Genomic DNA, 12,720 nt, shown 5'->3' on the forward strand with positions numbered 1-12,720 from the left:
GCTGGCGAGAACACAGCCAGAGAACTTCATTAGAGGAGCGCACAGGGGATGGGCTCCGTGCTGCTGCGGCGGCCGGGCCCGTCTGAACCCCTGCCAGCGGGCAGCCCCGTACCAGAGCCACCAGTGCGGCTTTCACCTAACTGGGTGAGTCAGCGCTCGTTAGCCACGGGCCCGAGCGTCGCTTTTGAAAGGGGTCTGTTGCGTGTCCTCTCCCCGCCCCATCTCCCCAGCCCCGGTCAGTCGGTCCGTCCTGAACGTCAGCGGGAACAAGGGCCGTTTGTCTCTGCGGTCTTTTTTGGAGGGGTGGGGGGGGGGGGGCGGAGGGGGCGGGGTACCGGGCCAGACCCATGCGTCACGTCACGTCACGTCACCGGGCTGGCCGACGGAGCGAAAAAGGCCGGCTGGCTGCCCGGGGAGATTTTCCCCTGCGAGTACTCAGCATTCCACTGGATGGCTAAGCCTGGGCCTGCGCCTGGATGATGGCCACTCTCACACACACAGGGAGTGGCTGCTGCAGGAATAACACACACACACACACACACACACACACACACACACACACACACACACACACACATACACACACACACACAATCTGCTTTTGTCAGTGTATACTCCCGTCAGAAACTAAGATCTTGTACGCACGGCTGGTAAATGAGTGAAATTTGTCAGGACCGACTGCATATGAAGGCAACACAGACTTCCTCACAGGAGAGAATAAAGAAGGTGAGCAAATGGAAATCAAAAAGAGGTGCACTGTCAAGGCACATGTAGTTCATCTAAAAATGATAGACACATACTCTGGGACATTTGAAAAGGTTTGGTCTTGTTTCAATCACATTTGGCTCCGTGTAATTAAATTTCCCCAAGAGAAAGAAAAGTCAGAAAAAATACTTTATTTTGTACTGCCTTTCAGAAAAGATATTGCAACAGACAAAAAAAGATCTTCATGCAGCAGCTAGTTTTGGCCAAAGCACACAGTAGGTATATTGTTGATTCAGCATGTTTACACTGGATGAAGACACCTAGGACAAAATGTGTTGTGCATAATTGGTGTGTGTTCAAAGCAGTGCCATTGCAGATGGTGATATTGGGAGGGGCGCACACTCTCTCTCTCTCTCTCTTTCACACACACACACACACACACACACACACACACACACACACACACATACCTCACAAACACACACACACACACACACACACACACACACACACACACACATACCTCACAAACACACACACACACACACACACACACACACACACACACACACACACACACACACACAGATCTCCAACATCTCTCACGATCACAGGTGTAATAAGGTAAACACCCTACAAAATCCCCACAACACCAAACAAACAAAAAAAAAACACATTTCCTGTTTATGGTCAAAAGCACTGTCCTTCAGTCACCTAGTAAGAAGTAGAGCAGTAGGCCTACAGCTACTTTGATTTCAAATGAAAACTAACATGACTATTTTCTTATCATAGTTTAGTCTTGTTGCCATGAGTCCTTGTGAAATAAATAATAATTTGCATCTATTTCAAATTACATTTTACCCACCCAAACTAAGTGTGTTGTGCAATCATTATCTGGACTGTACTCTGAGAGTGGTATGAAAATGCTAATGTTATATATTAGAGAGCAATTCTATTTTTGCCCAGACTGCTTCCTTTGACGTAGATGTTTAATCCACCGTTCCTATGGTGATGATAAAATAACCTTAGCTCCGTTCTACTTAATAAATAGTGAGGCAGTCCATATGGAGTTGTTGATGAATTTAATTGAAATTACTCAAAGAGCTCCCTGCCTTCTAAGATAGGATCTGAGTAAAATAACACCAGTGTAAACATCCTCCATAGCCTCTTAAGGGACGAGTTTGAGATATCCTGTCAGTGCTGAGGACAGCGATACAGTATTTCAGAAAGGTTTAGAACAAGATCTTCAGTCTAAGTATGTCAGAGACGTCCATCTTTTTTCAGGATCCAAAATCCTCCAAATTGTCAGGATAGTTCATAAGTTACACCCAACAATGGAGTTTTTACATTACAATACAGCATACACAAACACTTCTCAAACTCAATCTCAAACACACACACACACACACACACACACACAAACTCTTTCTCTCTCAAACACACACACACACACACACACACACACAAACATGGTGAAGGTTTCTTCTGTCAGGCACATTCATTGTCCAATCCATCAATCTACAGTTTCACGCAGTACCATGATTTGTACCTTTTAACAAAAGAAAGTAAAATGAAAAAGTAAAAAAAAAAACCTCAGACCTGAGTTTGGACACAGAGGCTGGTGTCCACCAGTCCTACTACACCATACTCAACCCCACCACGTCGGGAGTCATAGGTCCAGATTTCACCGAAATCCACAAGTCCTCGTTTTTCGCCTTGCCGTTCTTCTTGCCCCTCTTGTCCTGCGCCCTGTGCCCGCCCTCGCCGCCCCCGCCGGGGCAGCAGCGGCCTCCGCAGCGGTCGTGGCGGCAGCAGCAGCAGTGGCAGCACACCAGCAGCGTGGTGAGCAGCACCACCAGCGGCAGCGCCAGCAGCACCGCCAGGCACACCGTGTTGTACACGCCCTGCTCGTGCTTCAGCGTGGCCGTGCTCCACAGGTCCGACAGGAAGCCCACGATCTCCTCCTGCATGGCGGCGGCACGAGCTCCGATGCCCACCTCACCTCACCTCACCTCCTGCCCTGCCCTGCCCTGCCCTGCCCGCCTGCCCTGTCCTCCTCCTCCTCCTCTCAGGCCTCCTGGCGGATCATGTACGGGTGCAGGAGGAGGCGCAGACGTCGGTGGGCCTGTCTCTCGTTTTCTCCAGGCGCCCCGAGCAGCTGGGCAGCGGAGAAAGTGGCAGGAAATCTGATTAAATCCTGTGAAGGGGGAAGCGGCGGGGCGTGAGTGTGGGTGTGAGTGTGGGGGACGGAGGACAGGGGGACGGAGGACGGAGGACGGGGGGGGGGGGGGGGGGGGGGCTATTTTCCTATCAGGGAGAAATGATCTTAGTGCGGGCCACTTGATCTCAGCGCGACGCAGCTCTCAGGCTCGCGCCGGCCTCTGGATTGGGTTAACTCCTCTGATGTGGCTGAAGCATCCCATCTGAGGGGAAATCTCCCTTCTCTCTCTCTCTCTCTCTCTCTCTCTCTCTCTGTCTCTCTCTCTGTCTCTCTTTGCGAGGCAGGAAGAAGGGTACAGAGGGAAACTGGGCGCACGAGGGGATGGGTGTGGGGTGGCTGGGCTGGGTTGGTAGATCTGATGCACACAATTATGCTTTCAATCCCAGGAAAAGTGCCTTCCTGGGCCCTCCAGGGACCTGGTCTCCGGGGCTGCAGACCAAAAGCATGGCTTATGGAATGTGCCTCTCTCAAATCATGAGGTCGCCTCCGCCCGATTCCGATCTTGTGCCTTGGGTGGGTCAGCGGGGGCCTTGCAGGTCGAGACGGGTCTGCGTTACGAGGCGCAGATTCCAACTCTCGCCGTCACTCACTCGTTCTCTCGCTTCTCTTCGCTCACTCTCTCCGCTCTCTCTCGGGAGAATCCGGCGCTATTTTAATCCTGTCCGATCTGAGCCACGCAGATGTGATGGAATGAGGGCATTTCTGTGGGAGAACGACAGAAGAGGGGAAGGAGAGAAGAGAGAGAGATAGGGAGAGAAAGGAGGGTGAGAAGAACCCATGAAAGTGAGAGAGATAGAGAGAGATGGAGAGAGAGAGAGATGAGTTCAGTGAACTACAGTCAGCATATGTATCTGTCATTCTTTCTAAGTGGCTTATTTAGGCCTGTGCTCATTAATTCTTGAAAGCGTAAGCCTTGTTCTGCTCACAGGCTCTACTAAGGGAGTCCCATCAGTCAAGACTAATATCACAATCATCTCAGAACACATGATAATAGTCAGGATTACATGCCCCCAAGTCAGCCCACCATGAGGCATTCACTTGGCCTGATCTCGGCTAAATGTTTATCCATTTATTTTCAGACTTGGAGCATTACGTCTCATCAACTTAAAAATACCTAGAGAAGGGTGGGAGTTTGGCTTTTGAGAATGTCTCCAATATTTCATTACACAAACAGGTTAAATTTAGTAGAGTGTGGGGGGGAATGGCAAGGATTTGCATAACCAAGCTCTTGGAGGAGCACAAAACCTTGATACGTGTAAGATTACAATCATGTATCAATGCACATTTATGGTTGTGCATTTTACACTCGTAGACAAAACCTGCGCATGGGCTGATATGTAATGAATGAGGATGGTTTGTAAGGAGGAAGAACAGACGAGGAAATATGCTGTGGTCATCATCATGGAGTGCCCATTTCTTCCCACGCATGGTAATGGCCTATAATCTGGAACTGTGGGATCGACGCTTGCATTCTGCCTTGACCTTTCAGTCCATGTGTGAAATTGCTTTGGCCACAATCAACCGCACTTCCTGTCCTTCATCACCCAACAGGAAGAGTCTCGCAGCCGCGAGGACGCGGTCGTTGGCGCTTGCAACACAACGCATTTGCCGAGCTCAGCCCGAGAATGTTCAGACAGACGCCCAATTATCATAGTCCATTAGCTTACTCTGTTGATGCTCACGCCTACCACTGGCCACCACAACGAGTTCAAACACACACTGTGTGTGTGTGTGTGTGTGTGTGTGTGTGTGTGTTTGTGTGTGTGTATTGTTTGAAATGCGCTGGGATGGTGCTGGACTTGCAGGATGCTAAGCTGTACGTCACTTTAATTAAATGTAAATAATAAATGCATTGCTCTGGGCAGGTGTCTTGTGTCTGACAGAAACAAGAACAGAAAAAAGTCGGCAGGCGGAGAAGACATTTGCTCACTCAGCTGTAGAAGAGAGCAAATTAAATTGATATGGTTTCATTTCATCTTTTGAGACAGCTTTCACAATTTTCCTCTGGGAGTTTCCTTGCAGGGAGTTTCCAGCAACAATTGCTACAAAAGACAATAATTGATATTCTTGTGTTAGTGTTGCAATATTGATTTATTGGAATATAAAGGGTTTTTTTTCTATCACTCTCATTTCTGCTCTTGCAGAGTTTGCAAAGGGGGTGAGAGTGAAGCAGTAAACAGGAAGACTCTCTCGGCTACAGACAAAGCCAGGATGAGGCCGAGCTGTTGTGTGATGGCATCAGTCAAATAGCCTACTGCTATTTAAAGAACCTCAACTGCCATGCTACACATTACAAGACTCATGGACGTGTCGGAATAGATGTTTGATGAAACTGTTGCTCAGTAACAAGCTGCTCTCACTGAAAAGTTAAGTTAGTTTTGCCAACAGTTGTGTATGACAAAAGCCATACGTTTTTACTTGTACTGTATATATAGCATACAGTAGGTATAAAGTATATACTTTCAGAGTACTGTATATACTGATTTGTCATATGGCCTGGAGGGTTTCAAATTGACCTCTTTTGATCTTCTCTTGATACAAGAGAGAGCATTGTCTGACCTTCTGAAGTTTTACGGTTACAAGAAATCTTGAGCTTGACTGCGGAAAAAGGAAAAAACAGGTCCATAACTTCCAGCTTGTTTGAAATAATACCACATTTACTAACTTAAACCTTTATCCCCGTTTGTAAACATGAGTTATCTTGAGTTAATGTCCTGTGTCTCGTATTAATCTAATTAATGTATGCTGGTAGGGAGTTCCACTTAAAATGGAGTATTTGTGCTCAAGAATGTCAGATCTGAATTCAGTTCTGCTTTTCATTAATCCCTTTGTTGACAGTCAACAGAAACTGACAAACTGCCACTACAGCTCAATACCAGCCAAGCACACACACACACACACACACACACACACACACACACACACACACACACACACACACACACACACACACACACACACACACACACACACTCACACACACACACACACACACACCATCACCTCCAACGACGACAGTCACCCCACAGCAGCTTATGCTCATGTAATGGCAACAACCACACCTGCAGCGTATCATTTCAAATGTTGAATAGAGTTTACCTTCCCAATACTCCTTTAACACGTTCCAGCAAGTTGCTCACAGCTCGTCAGTGTTTTTGTTCGCCCCCCGAAACGTGCCAATCCGTCTATCTCCTCTGATCCTGTGTCAGTGGCGGTAATGTGTCCACCTCTTCACCTGAGCCGTGCGCTAGTCCCTGGGTCGGTCTCCCCGTCCCTCCTCTGCGGCCATGCTGACTAAAAGAGCCCTCTGTCTGTGTGTGTGTGTGTGTCCGCCCCGCGCGCTGCTGAGCCGAGTCGAGCACGCTGCATTCTTGTGGTTACTTTATAAACACAACTTCCCAGTGATGTCACAGGCAAGGGGGGCAGGGTTTTGGGTGTGGGGCTGACAGAAATGTACGGGTGTGCTTCGGTGAATGTGTCTGTGCATGGCGTGCGTGCGTGTGTGTGTGTGTGTGTGTGTGTGTGTGTGTGTGTCTGTGTGTGTGTGTGTGTGTGTGTGTGTGTGTGGTGAACAACATGAATGAGGGTGTACAACATCCCACTACAATACTATGATTCTATAAAGGTCAGAAAGAGAGTGGTACAGATACTTGTAAAAGTGGTGAAGTCAACTTAAGCTTCAGACCTGTTGATGTGTTTGGTGGCCCTAGTCAATAAGCAGCTATCTGGTTTATATGTTCCATGTTCCTTTCCGTCGGGGTGAAATCAGCTGAATATTTCTGGATTTACAGCATAGAGATGGACACATGCTGGTATATTCAAAACATATAAAATAAATAGTCTTTCAGCTACTGATTTTATGGTTTATGGTAATGATGCCATTATATCCGTAAATATAGTATATATTTACATAGAACAACTTGGTCCACTAGAACAACTTGGTCTTGGAGAATATCTTACGCAAACATCAGAAAAACAGCGTTGTGAATTCCCCTTTTTGACATAGTCACTGATTTCAGTCTAGATAGACAATGCAAGTAATGCTATGACTGAGGCCTACTGATTGTGAGATTAAAAATGTGAGATTATAGAATTATCAGTGGAAATACTGTATGTGTGGTTTTCAAATAAGAAGTCCACTTAGTTTAAACTAACTTCTACATGAAAAATGGCATGAGTACAACAGTCCTGTGACTTTGAGCTGGGTTCTCTACAACATCCTCCCACTCTTACAGGAAGTGTGCAGAAGCAGAAACTAAATCTTGGACGCTCATGTTCACGCCCTTCAGAACATTCTCTGAGAGCAGCTGCTTCATGTGTTTCACACATTACTCCTCACCTTTAGATATCACCACACAATGACATCACCGTGACAACCCTATACAGGAAGCCTTAGGTTATGATACTATAAGAGCTATACTGTAAGTGTATTGTCATAGTAAAATCTAGTGTACCAATTACAATGAAATGCTCACTTGAAAGCTTCTTCACATATTTGAAAATCAACCAAAAGTGGCCTTTCTTTCAGGCACTTTGTAGCACGCTCCCTGTTACACTGGAGGCATTCTGAGGTGTGGGAATATTTAGCAGTAGCGGCGCAACTGGTGTTATGAAAGATGCCAGCGAAGGCATTTTGAGTGATGAGCAAGCTTTTATCCAAAGGAAAAAAGGCATCACATTCAATGTCGGCCCTTCAGTCACCAACACTAATGGCTATGTGTGTGTGTGTGTGTGTGTGTCGTTACTTCTCTGGCACTCTTCTCTTTTATATGATGATGTTAACTTGAGATGTGAATGGGTCTGTCTTTGCTAGCTGTCCTTGTCCTTGGTCAAGAAAAATTGGTCTCACGCAGAGCAAGTCTTGTGTCTCAGTGCTGATACCTGGGTTCCATCACATTTTCCCCATGAAAAGGCACAATACAACCCACTGTGTCTTCTTGGAAAGATGTACGTGCCTTTCAGATGAACTTTTTTTTATTTCTTCCTTTCCAAGCAACTTTCGTCTAAATTGAGAATCGCTCTTCTGTTAGCAATCATTCTGTGTGTAAGAGCTCATTTAGGACCTGTGCCAGTGTGTGTGTGTGTGTGTGTGTGTGTGTGTGTGTGTGCCTGACTCTTAGTGAAAAGTTGATCGGGTGGCTGTGTGTGAAAGCGAGGGCCAAATATAGTGCAGACCTCTCGTTGCTAACCAGTCGCAAAAGCAAAGGAGCCAGTGAGTCACTGTAATAAAATGTATCAGCTCAGTGCTAGGAAAACAAGGAGGGACTCAAGACAGGGCTCTGTGTGTGAGTGTGAGTGTGTGTGTGTGTGTGTGTGTGTGTGTGTGTGTGTGTGTGTGTGTGTGTGTGTGTGTGTGTGTGTGTGTACTGTATGCATGGCAGAGGTTCTGCCCTATATGGAGGTGCCCCAACCCTATTTCCATTTAGCTTTTTACAGGAGATTGATAATAAACCGGGACAGAAATAGAAAGCTTTTACTTACTTTGGCTCAAGCTTTTGTACAACACGCTTTCATTTGTGGCTTGCTTGATCTCTTCAAATGTTTCAAGTGGTGGAAAACACAGATTTTTAATGTCCTTTCACATTATCCGGCATTTGCATAATTTGGGTATTACAGCATTTATAATGTAGTGATAATGATTGGGCGTGCTGGTTTTTGCTTTAAGTGTGGGCGCATTGTTTAAAGCCTCATCCTGTCTAAAGTGCTTCATGGGTTTCTTGGTGATTTTGTAATCCGTCCTCCAACATCCACCACCACTGCAATCCCCAGTAACTAATCTTAATAAAGACTCTTCCTAGTAGGCTTAGCTATAGTTTCTTGTAACGAGATGTAAAAATGGTTCATGTTTCCCTTCAAGATAACTAAAGTTAGGTTAAGATTACTAAGGTTAGGGTTATTAAAAGTACAGCTATCCTAGCTATACTGTACATTCTTTACTATTCATACTAACTGGTTGATTCGAGTTGATGTGGTGCATTTATCGACTTGTTGTCAAGTTGACTTTACAAATCAGTCAAGTGCCTTCAGATTTAAGATTAAGCTTTGACATAGTAAAGTACCAAAAGTAAAGTACTATACATGTAGTGCAAAGTACCAAAAGTAAAGTATAGTGCAGTCTCAAATCATTACTCATGTAGTAGGTCCGCAAAAATAAAGGCTGACGCCTTATTATGACCAGTTTGCTTGCAGCAATACAGAAAGGGAAGTGTGGTGCTCCACAATTAAGATCATTACATACAGACACCACAAGCTTCCTGTTACTTGTATGAGTCTGTTCCCTCAACTGCACTCTGTCCAAAGGTGATGCTGACTGCAGCAGAAGGAGCATGAAGACACTGACAACTGAACATGCACTGTAAGAGTGATCATGACAGTCTGAGCTACAGGAAAAAGAAGCACCGATGCAGGCCAGGCATTTCCTGTTCGGTGCATTCATAAGAAACCTAGCTGTCTCACGCTCCGTTTGGAACGCCTCACGTGGCCAATGTGGTGGGATGGGACACTTTTTTATTAAAGGTCTTTTTAATTCTTCATTTGAGAAGCCTCACTAGCTTTATTTCTGTTCTCAATTATTCATGCTGGCGCTCGTATTTCAAGCCCCAGTCACTAGTCACGGGCATTAATTAATCGTGACAGGTACTTGCCCTTCATGAGTTAGTGATTTTCAAAAATCGCAATCATTTCATTATTGGCCCATGTACTTTTTGAAAGGAGAATGAGACAGCGGTCATATGCCATTTGTGAAAAGTATTAACACTTAACATTTATCATTTTGGTACAGTAGCCTACCATGCCGTAGATTTTCCCATTACAGCAAAACCATGCTTATATGTAGAACAAAGTATCTCTCACAAGACAGCACATTCATAGTCAGGAAAATATTCACCCCTGAGTGCAAGAAACACTATGGAACAGTATGAACGATTGGGCAGCATAGAGACTACAGTAACATAACTTCATTAGGACAGTTGTTCAGATGCTGTTTTTTATGTCCAGATTGAATTGGTACATTTAATCTTACTGCCTGTTTTGCGAACATGCCAAAGCAGAACACCAATCCATCTGTCGCCACTCATAGGTGGCTTTACAGCTTTGTTGCCTTACTGACAATACTCAACACTTGCTTTGTGCTACAGAAACCATTATCAGGGAATAGCCTGTGCACTAATTCATTTCCCTGGTGATAGGGACATAAAACTAAGCAGAGAGAAAGAAAGAGAGAGAGAGAGAGAGAGAGAGAGAGAGAGAGAGAGAGAAAGAGAGAGAGAAAAGAGGTTTCCATATGGACAGTAAGATGCGTTTGGATCCCTTCCAGCGAGAACCAGAGAGCCAAAGATAATAAGTCCCTATAAAGAAAAGGCCTCCCAGACCTCGAGTAACATGACTTACTTCAACAACGAGGTCTGTAGCCTTAAGAGACACTTTAGCAGATGATAGACTGTGTGCCACAGACATGACAGGGGAAGGAACAAAAGCACACCGAGGCAGCCCGCGCACCCCCAACAGTAGCTGAGAGGCCGGCCGGCTTGAGAGGCTGAGAGGCTGCGTGCTGTAATGCCTGCGAGCGGCGAGCACAGCACGGCTGAGAGGACTGGAAAAGAAGGAGAGCTTTCACAAGGCCCAGGGCGCCTCGGGGCCTGTGCCACCGGGACACATTCCTATTCTCCCGAGATGACCCGCACTGCACTGCACTGCGCCCTACAAAGACACATTCCTCACTGTGCCAAATGTAACGTGGCCAACCAAAAGCAGGGTTTACATAGGCACGGAACCAGAGCAGGAACGTCAAGAAAGTGGGTTTGATGTGTGGTGGCAGCAATACATTTGGGGGCACTAAAAGGTAGTTCTATTGTCCTCATGCAAATAGAATCTGTAAAATAGCATCCATCAACAGTCACAAATGCTAGTCTATGCATAGGTGTGATATTGCTTTGAAATCATATTATTCATCATGAGGTGTGTACGTGTCTGTCTTGTGCATATACTGTAGCTTCGTAAAAATGTCAGCTGGGAAAAGTAGTCACACTGTTGTGGGAAAAGATTATCACTCGTTGTTGCTTTGACGTATGTTATTTGAAAATGTAGAGTCAAGTTCATTTGTATGACTCCATACCTGCTGAAATAACCTGAATGTGTATGCCGCCGGTGATGGTCTAGTATTTTATGTGTCTGTGTGGGAAACATGTACCAGTGGAGCCTCTGGTCTCTTAAGAAAATCCACATCTTACACAGTCAAAACAAAACAATTGCCCTTATACAGTCACACAAATAATTAGAGTGACAATTTATTGGACAGTTCTGTCATAAAATTGTCACGACCAAGTCATAAACATGTAGTGGCAGGTGCCATACTATCGTTTGTGGTCATTGCAGTTGTCAGTCAAGTGATAAAATAGAGTCATGTTATCATTTTCTGGTAATTTAGGACAGTCCCCACAATGCATGGCCGAGCAGATAGTGCCACATGAGAAAAAAAACACACTGTCTGGTGGTAGAGAAAAGTAGATCTATCATAGCACTGGAGACATGACACATTTATCTCAGAGTACATTTGTTGTGCAGATGACAGAGTTGGGAAGTTGTCTTGACACTGTAACATGTTTATGTTGGGATTGTGACAGGGAGCTGAAATGCCACTGCCAGCTTGTTCCTGGAATTATTTACTTTGCTTGATAAGCTTCAGATTTCATCTGAAATATATGTGCCTTAGAAAATATGGTTAATGAGATTTGCCTATTTCCTTTTAGCAACATCATTAGTCATTTCAGAATTTGTCGGAATGGGTTTAAAGCATTTTCAACACTGCATGAGATTACCATCTTTGCCAATGTGCTAAATCTCTAAATTTGACATGCCACTGAAGTTGTAAGGCATCACACTTAAGAGTGCTATTTGTGACATTGGTGACATGCACTTTCACATATATTCTGTCTGAAAACATGTGTATCACATACAAATCACTTGCTCTGAGTGAAAGCATGCTGATCAAGTGAACTCTTACCTCAAAACGCCAATGCAACTTCATGAAGTGGTGCACAGCTGATTGACCAAGTGACCCTGCGTGCGGACTGTCTCCTGTAGACAAATGTGGCAATAGTTCCTCCTTTCCTTCTTGATCTTTCTGTTCGCTGTGCTTTCGCTTCCTTCTCCTTCCCTGCTGTTTTCGATGGAGGCTCTGGTTTTTTTGCGCTCCCCTTAGCCAGTCCTCCCACCGGCGGCCGTGTAGCCTCCCATTCACGTGTCAGGGTTGATTAGCTCTGAGTGCCCAGTGGCTTGTAAAGATCTGGGATGAGGGGGTGCGGGTGTGTGTGTGTGTGTGTGTGTGTGTGGGAGGGGGGGTTGGAAGTTGTGTATGAGTGTTTGAGGGCTGGGGGTGGGGGTGGCGGAGCTGATGGTGTGCCTCGCCGCCTTAGATCAAGCTCATCCCGGCAGCCCACACTGGGGAAGGGGCTTCCATAGGAGAGAGGGCCATCATAACCTCCCTGTGTGTGTGTGTGTGTGTGTGTGTGTGTTTCTGTGTGTGCTGCTCTGAGCGACTAAGAGTGTGCCTCTGCGTGGTGTTTGTTATGCTCACGGGCCACTTGTGTATAAATATCCCTGTGCTGGCGCTAATCTGGCTCAGCGTGCGGTAAGAAGGACGCCGAGAGTGAGGAAGGTAATGAGGGTTTAATAGAGGCACTGGCCTACCAATGCGCCGCTTATGCTCAAGGATCAGGAAGGTCAAAGGTGTGTGTGTTTGTGTGTGTGTGTGTGTGTGTGTGTGTGTGTGTGTGTGTGTGAAACTCCATGGCTGA

General features: G+C 45.8%; 1 protein-coding gene across 2 annotated transcripts; it reads right to left on the bottom strand.

Moving 5' to 3' along the window:
• Window positions 1-807: 807 nt before the first annotated feature.
• On the bottom strand, window positions 808-12,003 carry LOC134071045 (uncharacterized protein KIAA0040). Of its 2 annotated transcripts, none has more exons than XM_062527621.1 (2): window positions 11,928-12,003; window positions 808-3,628 (listed from the first exon to the last, which is right to left on the bottom strand). In XM_062527621.1, exon 2 carries the CDS (start codon window positions 2,673-2,675, stop codon window positions 2,343-2,345), a length of 333 nt encoding a protein of 110 aa, XP_062383605.1. In that variant the 5' UTR covers window positions 2,676-3,628; window positions 11,928-12,003; the 3' UTR covers window positions 808-2,342. The 2 variants fall into 2 exon arrangements, with proteins under 2 accessions (XP_062383605.1, XP_062383596.1); XM_062527612.1 differs by lacking the exon at window positions 11,928-12,003 and adding an exon at window positions 6,026-6,274.
• Window positions 12,004-12,720: the final 717 nt, after the last annotated feature.

This window comes from Sardina pilchardus, chromosome 2, assembly GCF_963854185.1.
Source record: "Sardina pilchardus chromosome 2, fSarPil1.1, whole genome shotgun sequence".
Taxonomy (NCBI): Eukaryota; Metazoa; Chordata; class Actinopteri; order Clupeiformes; family Clupeidae; genus Sardina; species Sardina pilchardus.

Bases quoted from the DNA above. Each gene is read 5' to 3' on its own strand.
- LOC134071045 (XM_062527621.1), bottom strand. From the start codon at position 2,675: ATGCAGGAGGAGATCGTGGGCTTCCTGTCGGACCTGTGGAGCACGGCC.